The 14,048-nt window shown below is 32.9% G+C and overlaps 1 protein-coding gene and 1 long non-coding RNA gene across 2 annotated transcripts; one reads left to right on the forward strand and one right to left on the reverse strand.

Annotated features, from left to right (window-relative positions):
* Positions 1–3,633: 3,633 nt before the first annotated feature.
* Positions 3,634–4,545, reverse strand: LOC117913819. The gene is made up of 2 exons (XR_004651168.1): positions 4,454–4,545; positions 3,634–4,304 (listed from the first exon to the last, which is right to left on the reverse strand). It is a non-coding gene; the product is annotated as an uncharacterized LOC117913819 (long non-coding RNA).
* LOC117913818 (protein ACCELERATED CELL DEATH 6-like) lies at positions 3,858–7,224 on the forward strand. The gene is made up of 3 exons (XM_034828870.1): positions 3,858–4,614; positions 4,697–5,229; positions 6,612–7,224. Exons 1-3 carry the CDS (start codon positions 3,921–3,923, stop codon positions 7,158–7,160), a joined length of 1,776 nt encoding a protein of 591 aa, XP_034684761.1. The 5' UTR covers positions 3,858–3,920; the 3' UTR covers positions 7,161–7,224.
* The last annotated feature ends 6,824 nt before the right edge of the window (positions 7,225–14,048 follow it).

Consider the following 14,048-nt stretch of genomic DNA (forward strand, 5'->3'; position numbering starts at 1 on the left):
AAATTGAGCTAAAAAACATAGGTAGAATAGATCAAAGGTCTACACATATATTCTTATTGTATTTATTATTTTATTTTGTAAACTAAATATTATAGTATAATATATTTTATCAAATATAATATTTTAATAAATCATTTTTCATGATCATAATATTACAAAAGTAGTTATGTAGTTAAGAATTATATCGTAGTATACAAATATCTTCTTGTCTTTATCCAATCAATCAAATTTAGCATATCAGGTTGGTATCAGCCAATTAATTGCATCCACATATTTTCCACATTTCCATTACATGGGTGGCAAGATGGAAAATGCAGAATCACAACAAAGGGAAAATACAGAAATTAAAAATGAAAAAAAAAAGTCAAAGAAGAGACTAGGGAAAGGACAAATGCACCTTCTCTCCACTACAGTACTTTGCACTTCACAACATAATGACATAGATTGCTTCAATTCATTTATGTTGGAATGTGTCCCAAATTCATAATTAATAAAGATTCCTTTTTTTTTTTGTAAAAAGTATTGTATAGAATATTTCCTAAATTGATACATTATTATAATATTTGATTTTCTTATAAAATAAAGAAAGTTATTAGGAATATCTCTATAAATATTCTAGGTCATGATGGGAAAAGGTCATGAGATGAAGATGAGCTTATAGAGATTATACAAACTGGATAGAGATGTGAGGAAGAACAGGAATAGAGAAACATGAGATTTTAAGGAACCTAATAATTATATCTAGTTCTATCCTTTATAACATTTTCTATGGTATAGTGAAATGATTCTTTCTCATACGTGGATATAGGTATGGTTAGCCGAACCATGTTAAAATCTCATGTACCGTGGGTGTGATTGTTTTATCTTTGTGCTCTTGAATTAACAATGTTTACATGAAAACTTCCACTAGCACAACAAACCGATATCAACTTGAAGATTTCTAAAAGTGCAAAAGATTACAAAACACACAAGATGAAGATAAAAAGGAATTTCAATTAAAGGTGGAGTCGATTGCTCTCTCGGATGTAATACAAAAAGAATGTATCACGGAGAGATGAAAGATTGACTTAATGGAATTTGTTCCAAGGGGGAGATTGTTGAAATATGTCCCAAATTCCTAATTGGTAAAGATTGTTTTTTTGTAAAGACTATTGTATATAATATTTCCTAAGTTGATACATTATTGTAATATTAGATTTCCTTATAAAATAAGGAAAATTATTATGAAAATCTCTATAAATATTCTAAGTCATGAAAGGAAAAAGTCATGAGATAGAGATGAGTTCGTAGAAACTATACATAGTGAATAGAGATGTGAGGATAGAGATGTGAGGAAGAATGGGAGCAATGGGGCTTGAGGTTCTGGATATAGATATAAGGAATGAGGAACTATGAGATATTTCGAAAACCCAATAATTTGTATTTGGTTCTATCATTTGTGTTATTATCTTTTTTTTTTTTATGGAATGGTTCTCTTTCATTCATGGATATAGGCATGGTTAGTTGAACCACATTAAAATCTTATGTATCGTGTGTATAATTGTTTTATCTTTGTATTCTTAAACAATGTTTACATAAAAGCTTTCGTTGTCACAACAATTTCAATTCACTACAGTTGGAGAGGAGTGAAGAGCTTAGTAAACACTTGATGGATTAGCTCGATGCTTCCAATCACAGTGCAAAATTGTACAATTGCGTAATTTTAAAGCACACTACAAATGGAGATGGCAATCTAATTGTTGTCACGAGCATGGATGCCAACGTGTACAAGGCTATAAGGTGACAACAAAAGGGTTATTTGAACCAGTGAATAATGCTAAGATGAAAAAAGAAAGAAAAAAATGTTAAGATTGTGGTACTCACAAAACAAAATATTTGAACCAATGAATGTCTATTATGAGAATTAAATTATTGAAAAGTGGATACAAATGAATGGGACTAAATATAAGATTATAAATAAATAAGATTAAAATATAAATAATAAGACATCAAAAAAATATTATTCAATATTGTGAACATCCCAAGGAAGAACATGAGAGTACCCACCCATGGATAGGGTTGGGTGATGTTTTAGTGATAGTGAAAGTGAATGATGATATGAAAGAACGGACCGTAAGGATCATCCCAAAATGAATGATCAGGATTTGAGCAAGGCAAATGGGTGTTAAAGTAGGCCTACAACTTGAGTTAGAAAACTTAGGTAGAATGGATCAAATTTGGCGTCTACACATATATTCTTATTATATTTTTTATTTTATTTTGTAAACTAAATACTGGTTTAGTTCATTTTTTATCCAAAAACCGATTGAACCAACCTTATTTACACTCCTAGATATAGGCATGGTTAGTGAACTATGTTAAAATCTCGTGTACCATGTGTGTGATTATTTTATCTTTATTTTCTTAAATTAACAATGTTTGCATGAAAACTTCTACTAGCACAACAAATTGGTATCAAAGCCCCAAGTTAAAGATTTCTGGAAGAGTAAATGATTACAAAGCACACAAGATGAAGATAAAAAAAAATTTAGTTAAAGGTAGAGTCAATTGCTCTCTCATCGGGATGTAATACAAAAAGAGTGTATCATGGAGAATTGGAAGATTGACTTCATAGATTGCTCCAAGGTGGAGATTGTTGAATGTGTCCCAAATTCCTAATTAGTAAAGATTCTTTTTTTATAAAGAATATTGTATAGAATATTTTTTAAATTGATACATTATTGTAATATTAGATTTCCTTATAAAATAAGAAAAATTATTATGAATATCTCCATAAATATTTTAGGTCATGAAAAGAAAAAGTCATGAGATGAAGATGGATTAATAGAAACTGTGCAAAGTGGAAAGAGATTTGAGAAAGAATGGGAAATACCCGATGGAGCGATGGGGGTCAAGGTTCAGGGTATGGATATAAGGAATAAGGAAACATGAGATGCTTCGAGAACCCAATAATTGTATTTGATTCTATCCTTTGTATTATTCTCTATGGTATAGTGGAATGATTCTTTTTTATACATGGATATAGGCATGATTAGTCAAACCATATTAAATACTCATGTACCATGTGTAATTGGTTTTTTTTTGTGTTTTTGAATTAACAATGTTTACAAACTATTTATTGTGAACCATTCAATGTTTATTGTGAAAATTAAATTATTGAAATGTGAATACAAATGAATGGGACTAAATATAAGATTATAAATAAATAAGACTAACATATAAATAATAAGACAAAAAAATACTATTTGATATTGTGATCAACCAAGAGAAGAAGATGAAGAGGACCCACCCATGGATAGGGTTGGGTGATGTTTTAGTGAAAGTGAATGACGATACAAAAGAATGAGCAGTAAGGATCATCCCAAAATGAATGTTTGAGCAAGGTAAATGGTTGTAAAAGTAGGCCTAAAAATTGTGCTAAAAAGCTGAGGTAGAATTGATCAATTTTGGGGTCTACATGTATATTCTTATATATATATATATATATATATTTATTTTGTAAACCAAAATTTATTCTATAATATATTTTATCAAATATAATATTTTAATAAATCATTTTTTATGATTATAATATTAAAAAAAAGTTAAAAATTATATCTTAATATACATATATCTTTTTTTGTCTTTATCCAATCAATCAAACTTGCCCTATCCGGTTGCTATTAGCCAGTTAATTTCATCCACAATTTTCCACATTTCTTGTACATGAGCTGTCAAGATGGGAGATGCAGTATCACAATAAAGGGAAAATACAGAAATTAAAAACGAAAGAATTCAAAGAAGAGACCGGGGAAAGGACAGATGCACCTTCTCTCCACCACACAACTTTGGACGTCACAACATAATGACATAAATAAATTGCTTCCATTCGTTTCAGTTCACTACAGTTGGAGAGGAGTGAAGAGTCCAAAAAACACTTAATGGATCAGCTGGGTGCTTCCAATCACGGCGCAGAATTGCAGGATTGCAGAATTTCAAATCAGGCTGCAAATGCAGATGGCAGCCAAACCGTCATCACAGGCATGGATGCCGGTCTGTACAAGGCGGCAGCGGAGGGGAAGATCGATGACCTCAAGGAGATTTCAGAGCATGAATTTCAAGTCCAGTTAACCCCAAACCATAACACAATACTCCACATCGCAGCCCAGTTCGGTAAACTAGACTCTGTGCAATGGATCCTTACGTTGCCTTCATGTTCCTCTCTACTGCAACGGCCAAATCTGAAAGGCGAGACTCCGCTTCACCTTGCAGCAAGGGAAGGGCATTTGAAGGTCGTGGAAGCTCTTATACGCACTGCAAAATCACTTCCCGTAGATATTGAAACCGGGATTGGAGCAGAAAAGGTGATTTTGAGAACCAAAAATAAGAGGAAAGACACAGCCTTACATGAGGCAGTGCGATATGGGCATTCTAATGTGGTGAAGTTATTGATTGAGGAAGACCCGGAGTTTACCTATGGTCCTAATAGTTCTGGCAGGACTCCTCTTTACATAGCTGCTGAGAGAAGATTTACAGACATGGTGGATATGATCATAAGCACTTGCCATTCACCAGCTTACGGTGGTTTCAAGAGTAGAACGGCCTTGCATGCTGCCGTAATCTGCAATGACAAAGGTAATTAGGGGACTTATATTTATTTATTTATTTATTTATTTTGTTATATATATTTTTTAATTTTTTTGTATTCATCTATCAGAAATCACAGAGAAGATACTGGAATGGAAGCCCGCTCTGACCAAAGAAGTAGATGACAATGGGTGGTCTCCGCTCCACTTTGCTGCAAAGACTGGAGATGATCCAACAATAGTGAGCCTATTACTAAAGAAGTCAGATAAGAGTGTAGTCTACCTTGGGACCAAAGATGGGAAAAAGACTGCCCTTCATATTGCATCACTCCACCATCATGGGAAAATAGTAGAGGAGCTCCTATCTCAATTCCCGGATTGTAGCGAGCAGGTTGATGACAAGGGCCATAATATTTGTCACTTTGCCATGATGGAAAAAGGGGAAAACAGTACTTACCTTTTAAATCACTGGCTGAGATTGAGAGGGCTTGTAAATGAAGAAGATGCTCAAGGAAACACACCCCTCCACCTTCTCTCTTCTAACAAAATTCTGAATCCAGTGTTTGTATTAGATCGTAAAGTGGATAAGAAGGCCTGCAATAATGAATACTTGACAGCTGTTGACATAATTTCGAGGGCCCAGGACATTTCCGCAGGAGAAAAGGTAAAGCTCCCGTATCACTTCATCTATAATATTTATTTGATAAATGCTTGTTTTACCTCCAGACTGGATAAGATAAGGGTAAATATATATATATATATGAAGAAAGGCAAAGATAAGGGTTAAAAAAAATTATAAAAAAAATTTCATTATTTATAGAAAAATTCAAATGGGAAGAAAATTAAAATCTTTGACTAAAGCGATGTTCCAAAATATAATTATTTTTTTGACATTTTTTCCTTTTTTATTAAACACTTTCTACAATTACACATAACCTTAAAAATATTCCTTTTTCGAAATTGTTTTTGTTATTTTTTTTTTCATTCTTTTCAAAGTACTAACAGGTGAATAGGAAAAAAAAACAAATCTTATTTTGGTTTCCTTTTAATTTTTCTCTCTTGGAGCTATTACCTATATGATTTTTTTCCTTTAAATTTTCTAATTCTTTTTCCAAGTTCTTTCAAAAAAACTGGGTTTAAAAAACGAAGGTCATTTTCGGGGAGAACCAAAAGGCAGATTAGTTTCCGTCCCGAAACCATTGAAAAAACAATTTTTTTTTACTCTTATCTTTTATTAAATCTTTATCAAGGGACCTTTCTTGAGGTTTGTGCTAAGGTTTCAGACAAAAATAATAATAATAATAATATCTTTATTTGAATTTGCAAAAAAAATAATAATAATATAAAGGTAAGAATAATAATAATTATATGGACTTGAGCACCTCCTAATCACTCTTCATGGTTGAAGAAGTAACGCTAAGGATGAAGCGATAACAAAAACTTTGTTTAACAAGAGACAAATCACAAAACATCCCTTCAAACATTTGAAAAATAAAGTAAAATGAAAGAAACTTCAAAGTTTTTTCGGCCTCTAAAAGTGCATTTGATCATTTTCTATACAAAGCATTTCTAGCCAAAATATTTTTAAAAAAAAAGTGTTTTTGAGAGAATATCCAATGCCTTTCCAAGAAGCATTAAAGTGATATTTCCTTCTTTTTTTTTTTTTAATGTTTTCTAATTTTTGTCAAATCCATTTGATTTATTTTACTAAAATATTAATAAATGGATTCTAAATTTATTGGATTTATTAATTTATATTTATATTTAAACTTAAATAAATTGGTACTCATTGCACTATTTTCATTAAGAAGTTGAACATGCAAACCAATTAGTCAAATAACCTCATTTTTATAAAAAAAAATAATCTTGATTTGATGTATTAATTAAAAGTTGGTCAAGTTAATTAGATGCATTTGTCATTTTTATTAGATTTTCTTTCACTTTTTTACCTAGCAATGAGTAAGTGATTGTGAAAAAAAAAAAAAAAAACAACAAAAACAAAAAAGCTCTGAATTAAATTCAGATGTTCCTCACATCCAATTTCAGGAGGTATTTCTAACGATATTTCGGATAGCGATGAATGATCCTTCGGCTGCAGAGGGATTATTTAAGCAAATAAATAAAGTCACACAAAGCAAAGCCTTCAAAGAGAAATACATCTCTGAACTAAAGCATAGAGGCGAAGCCCATTTGATAGTTTCCGCACTTATAACAACGGTAACTTTTGCGGCGGGTTTCACCTTGCCCGGTGGTTACAATGGGGATGATGGCATGGCAATTTTAACAAGGAAAACATCTTTCAGGGCATTTGTTGTGACCGATACCATTGCCCTGGTGCTCTCAGTATCTGCTGTCTTCCTTCATTTTTTTATGACTGTGCATGACGATGAAACTGTCCTTCGAAAACACTTCCTTTGGGCCTTTTCTTTCACCATGCTTGGCATGGGAGCAATGGTGATCGCTTTCACGACTGGCTTGTATGCTGTTTTACCACATTCCTCGGGCCCTGCGATCTTCACTTGTATCTTGTGCTCTTGCTTTTTCCTCGCATTTTTTCTTGAATTTAAACTACTTGGGAAAAAAAAGAACCAGTGATCTTTTTGTTTAGGCACCTTTACCTATTTTCCTTGTATATGCAGCTTGTATATTACTTTCATCTAGTGTGTGATTTGTGTGTGTAAAACTTTAATTTTGTTTGCTACTTTATTTAATTATGCCTTGTTAGAGGCTTTAGTTTGAATAAAACCGAGATTATCGCTTCAAATGACCGTTGATAATGACCATGCTAAAAGTCACTCTATTAAATTTGTCATGAAAAGGTGGAAAATAAAATCAATAAAAATAAAAATTCAAGTCATGAATTGCCTGTTGGTGGTAGAAATTTAGAGTTTGTTTGGTTGTGTGATTTAAAAATGGTTTTTTGTTTTTAAAAATAAAAAACTATTTTTGAAAATTCTTAACATTGTTTTGTTGTTTTTTAAAAATAGTTTTAAAAAATAAAGTGAAACAAAGAACAATTTTTAGAAGATAAATAAAAGTTGTTTTTACCTGTTTTTATTTTAAAATTTGTATAAAGTTTATTTTAAAATAATAAAATATAAAACTTTTTAGGTTTTATTTGTTACAATTTTCATATATATTAGCATCTTTTTATGTTTTTATTGGGTACTAACATTGCCTCAACATGGACCAAACATTTGGCTATGAGGCAAAACACTTTCCACAACATATCATCCATGTTTGAGAAGACATAATGGTGTATTTTAATTCAAAAAAACGTATTAATTCAGTTTCTTTTGCAAAATGCCTTTGAAAAAATTGCATAAAACCATGGAAAAACATTTTTTTTTAAAATGTCCAACAAAAAATTTATTTTAAATTTTTATACAAAATATAAGAAAAATAGGGAAAATAAGAAAAAAATTAAAAAAAAAAAGTAGTTTAAATATTTAAAAAAAATTATATTTTGCACGGGAAAAATATTAAGAACATGAATTCATGGATTAATGCAAATTGATATACGGGAAAAAGAAGAAGGAAAAAAATTGGAAAAACAAATTAAAAAAGAAACAAAGAAAAAGAGTATATATATGTATATACATTGAAAAGCATGACTTGATATATGCTGAAATGATCTATTTCAACCCTGGTAACTTTTCTAGTTAACCTACCCTTATTGTTAAATATCACTTGAAAACTAAAGAGAATATTAAAGACTATGACAATAGGCATGTGTTGTACAAGACATTATCCGAAGACCTAAGTTTGAGACACTTGATATTCTGATCCGTCTTATGCCACCTTTGATTAATTAACCCTATTTGGTTACTTAATCCAACCTACTTAGCCCTATTGGGTTCAAATTAAACAACTAGCCCAATCCAGAAATAACATTCATAAGCTCCTATGCAACCATACATTTTTTTTCAAAACTATGAAAAAAGAAGCAAGTTTTTTCAAGTACCCGTCCTACATTGCCCCTAATGGGAAGGATTTTGGATAAATATGAACAAGTTTGACGTGGGTTTAGGAAGTTTTTAAAAACCTAAGATGGGTTTAGGGCTGGTTCGGTTATGACTTTGTCCTGTCTCGTCCCAATTATATATAATTTTAAATAAAAAATTATTTGATTTGATTTTTTTTTATTTTTCAACTTTTTAAACATAAATAAAATATTAATTTTCATAAAAATAAATTATAAATATTTATTTATTTATAAAATATGCTTATGTTTAATAGGTTTAAAATTTTAAAAATAAAAAAATTGAAAAATGTTGAAAATTCTTAAACGGGGCATGTATAGGAATTTCCTATACTCATGCCATCTTGTTTAAATGTTTTTTTAAGCAGTGATCAAAATAAATATAAATAAATGAGATGGAATTGGGATTGGGGCGACTCATCCTGAACTTGCCTCATTGTCATCCCTAATCAAAACGGTTTTAGGCACGCATATGAATAAATATCCCAACTAACTCTCAAACATTGTGTCACCTAAGAATATGAACTCGAGCTATGACCATTAGGACCCATAGGAAAATATTGACTTTAATTCTAAAGTTAACTCAACACCCAACTACAGAGAATCAACTACACTTCAATACCCTATAATATTATATTGAGATAGAAAACTCGAGTTTGTTACCTACTATCCAATGCATCCAAACTTCCCATAAACCGGTGTCTGTAATCTAATAAGGTATATGCTATCATCTTCTCAAGATTACCTCTACAATTCTTGAGTTACAAATCCTCCTACTATGTGATCAATAACATACTCTAATATGTCAAATTTTACTTAAGAAATTATTGTGACGCCATAAATTTCATGATCACAAGTCCTTAGGATCACCCAAGGTGACAAACTATTTCAATCTCATAAGATATTATGGTGCCTTTATTAAGAATACATGTTACCATTAATCTCTATCAACAGTAACCTAATCCATAGGAAATATATGACCACCTTAAGGTCTCACACATAGATTAAAGCCTCTTGATGACTTTAGTACATACTCCATATCCTCTTAAGGTTGAGAGTTCATATAATATAGTGGCTTGGTGAATTATGACTACCTAATAGCCGATGTCATGATTCACTGTAGGTCCAGTCTAATGTGTAACCATACACACTAGTACACTCAGCATGGGAAACTCATCCCAATGACCAAGATAAATCATCTCTCGAATTGGGAGGCAATGCACTACAACCTCAAATGGATTACCTAAGTCCATGAACTGATTGTGAACAACTTATCAATCTTGCAAGGAACCATGACTTAGATCTTTCCACAACTCTTAATGCACCTAAGTCACATATAATGCAAGTGATGCAAGCTTGAATGATCAAATTAATATAAAAGAAAATAATGGATAAATTAGTGGAAACTTAAGTCTATCTTTGTTATACCATGTCTTGCTTTTAAGGTCTCTATCCCAACAATATATTCCCCATAGATTAGCCCACTATTGATTAAGGTAGGTGACACTAGGTATTCTCAAGATAGACACTATGATATCTTATAGGTTTAAGATAGAACGTTTCATTAGGTGATCCTAGGAACTTGTGATCATGAAGTTTATGGTTGTAGTAATTCCTTTAATGGAATTTGACACATGCTCTTGTTGTAGTAGAGTAGGATTTAAGACTTAAAAATTATAGATGTAATCTTAAGAGGATTATAACATCTACTTCATTAGGTTACAAACACCAATTCATGAGAAGCTTGCATGTAGTGGTATGTAGATCTCAAATTTGAGGCTTTTTTTTTTTCAATCTAATATCATAGGATATTAGAGTGTAGTTGATTCTCTATGGTAGGATGTTAAGTCAACTTCTTAGTTGGATTCTGAGAGAGCCAATATTTTCCTATGGTCCTAATGGTCCCGTTTGAGCTCACATTCCCTGATGACACATTATTTTAAAAGATTTATAGGTTTTTAATCATATGTGTGCATGAAGACATTTTTGTAAAATGCAAGGTTTCATAGGAACTTATGAATAATCTTTCTAGATTGAGTTAATTAATTAATTGAAACTCAATAGAACTAATTAATTAATTAGGATTTAGTGGGCTAGATTAAGTAACCCAAATCCAAGATGGGTCCAAGTCACTTAAGCCTATAAGGAAGTCTTAATAAACCCTCTTAGGTGTTTGGGATTAGACACCCTAAGCAATTGTCTTCCAGGGAGAGAGCCCTAACCTCCAACCTTAAGGAGAGAGAAGCTCACCTTTCTCTAGTACCAAGATCCAAGAGAGAGTCATTGGGTAAAAGATCCCTTGGTATCTAAGATCCACTTCACCAATAGGATTTTATTTGGGAACATTTAGATACAAGGTAAAGTTTTTTAGCCCTAGATCTAAGTATTTATGTTTTAAATGCTTCAGTTGCGTTAAATCTAAATTCCTAAGATCGTAAATGCACCCTTGTGATTTAAGCAATCAATAGATGATTTGATTTGTGTTCTTTGCTTAAAACAATGTTAACTGCATTCGAGGAAATAGCAAGTGTAAAGGCAACTTGTTACCAACCTAAAGATAAGTCAAGATGAGGGAAGTTGATAGGTACTTTCAGTTGAAAAAAAATGTTCTCTTGCATTCTTCAATTCAAACATTTCCTAATTTGGTGAGATTCTTGAAAAATGGAAAGCATCTATCAAAGCTTCTTGAGATGAACCTCTATGGTGTAGCTATTTAGGGATATCATATCTAATAGTGCCCTTATCTAAATCAAATTGACCTTTTTACCCCTTTGGTTGGCTAGAAAACCTAATAACTTGCCATTACTACGAGCTTTGAACACATTTTTTATGATTTAGTTTCTTCTCATAAGCGTCAAGGATAGCAAAACTCTCTTTAAGATGCTAACAATGATCTTGATTCTATTGGCTCCTTAACATATTGTTGATATATGTTTCCATTGTTTGTTAGAGTAGCTTGTCAAACATTTTGTAACCACGCCCTGATATATAGCTCCTGCATTTTTTAGTTCAAATGACAACCATATAATAGAAGCTTCCCCTTTCCATACACCAACACTTACTAATAAGTAGACTTGTCCTTAAGCATTAACTTCTTGCCCGTTAAAACCAACTAGGGCATTGGTACTTGGGTTCATTTACCGAGCTGAGCATAGATACTGCAAAATTAACAAGTACATAACTGAAAAAAAAAAAAAAGAGATACATTTTGACAGTAGGTTGTGGAACAATATTAATGCTGCCTTGAATGCTAGAAGAAAAGGTTCTACACAAAAGGGCTTCATTTCCTTGAACAAAAAGTCATGACTCGGCGAAAGTGCATCAAATGTTTGCGTACTGGATCTCTTTTCCCATCATACATTTGAAACTTAGGAGGAAGAAAGCCTACAGGAATTTCAACCACCCCTCGCACAATCTTGCTAACAAATGGCAGTAGGTATTTCCTTTTAATAACATCTGCTTTTAGACTTCCAACTACCATTACCATGTAGTTTATTATAAACCATTATGTAGGCAGTTTAGGAGCAAATACTCACCTTAAGGGATGATGCTTGCTCACTCGGATTATGGGGTACATAGCTTGCATCTTGCTGTAGTCAAGGCATATATCCAAGTGATATGCTGTGTTGGCAAAGTTGACCCTTACTACAATTACTACAATATAAATAATTAGTGCATTAGAAATCCAATAATGTAATTAATTTTCACTCATTTAACCTGTTCAAGGATTTGAATCAAAATAAATATAAATTTAAATATTAATATGTTCTCGTTAAAACCCTGTTATTTATAAATAAAAAAATAAAAAAATAAAAAACAGAATCTACAATTATATGAATATAGGTCAAAACTGATTGTGTTTGTGTTTGTGTTTGGGTTAAGTAGGTTGACATGAATACAACATGAACATAATTAATCTCAATCTAAACCTATTAATTTTGGAATGTTTTGTGTCAAGTAAAGAATTATCACCATTGATCCATGTACTGTAAGTTCAAAGTTTGTTTGTAATAGGGAATCTCAAACAATCTTTTGTTAGAGAAGCAGACAAGAAGCAAACTCAATGCGATTCCAGCACTCAATATGGCTCACAAACCAGGATGATATAAAGGCAAACAAAAGAAAACAAAATCCCAAACCAGGCTTGGCGATTCCACACTAGTCTTCCTCTTTAACTGGATTTTCAGGAGCAGCTTTCTCAACTACTTCCTCAATCTCAGAAGCAATTCTTACTAGGCTGCTGCTTGTGAGAGTGCCATCACTCAGAACCAGGAGCATTGCTGATTCCATCAGCACTGCCTGCTCTTGGAGAATTGGAACAAGAGGCATGCTCTTCCGCTTGCTTTGATCGATTCAGGCATGACAGTGTGGGCAGTAATAAGTTACATATGGGAAATCCTCCTTCCGGGCAAGTCCTGCACAAAAACGAAGACAGGACAAAACTACTTCAGTAGTGGTACTCAGCTCTTCAAATAACAAAATTAACAAAAACGAAGATAGGACATAACTACTTCAGTAGTGGTACTCAACTCTTCAAGTAACAAAATTAACAGTAGGGGACGTGGGGGAAAAAAGTAATGATAAACAAAAGTAACCCTGAAGCAGAAATACATTTTGTGAGGATGAGGACCTCACTCCACCTACAATTATGCATATGATAGTTTCCACATATAAGTGCATGAGATTGTGTTGGATCCTCCCCCACAAGTAGTGCAGCAATTCGAGCAATCCATCCCCCATCATGATGGGCTGCTCCATTGTGAGTATGATGCTCAACAACCAACTAATCATGATTAGAAATTCCAAGACCCTCAGTCCCAGCATTATTCGGTATTTCATCAGAATGGTGTAAGGCAGGACTGCCTGGGTTACTGGATCTGGTCTGCAACTGCTTTCTATTTTGCATCCCACTGGATTGTACAACTTCTACATCATTGCTTTTGCCTAGTGAGACATTTAGCTGAGATTCATCTCCTACATACACTTTTAAGCCTGGATCTGAGCCCAACTTTGATGCCAGGACAGTCGCTGCAGCTGCCTTTGCTGCTGGGTCAGGGTCATATCTCTGCAATAAAAAGCTGATGATTCAGTGCAATTCGTAGCCACATGCATTTGCTCAGATGCTCCATACGAATGCATGTACACACTTAATGAGGAAGGCTCAAACAAATGTATAAAGGAATAAGTATGAGGCTAATGTCAAGGACTTAGTCATTTCCTAAGCTCGTGCGGCACTTAGACAAGTCAAGACGCTTGATCTTGCTAAGCCAGCCTTACTCCCAACGCTTAACTTGCTAGGCTAAAATGCTCACGACTCGAAAGCTTGAGAAGGCGTAGTAGGCGACTCTTAAAGAATGAAAGCTTTATTGCTTTCAAAGGAAGCTATACAATGCTTAGAAGCTCACTTGCTTGGTTAGGAAGTGATTTGGGTGATGCCTTGGCCCTCGCCTATTTATAGGCACCAATGGAACTCTCTGGAACTTTGGAGGGTTCCTTACAAA

This window comes from Vitis riparia, chromosome 5 (genome assembly GCF_004353265.1).
Source record: "Vitis riparia cultivar Riparia Gloire de Montpellier isolate 1030 chromosome 5, EGFV_Vit.rip_1.0, whole genome shotgun sequence".
In the NCBI taxonomy this organism is placed as follows: Eukaryota; Viridiplantae; Streptophyta; class Magnoliopsida; order Vitales; family Vitaceae; genus Vitis; species Vitis riparia.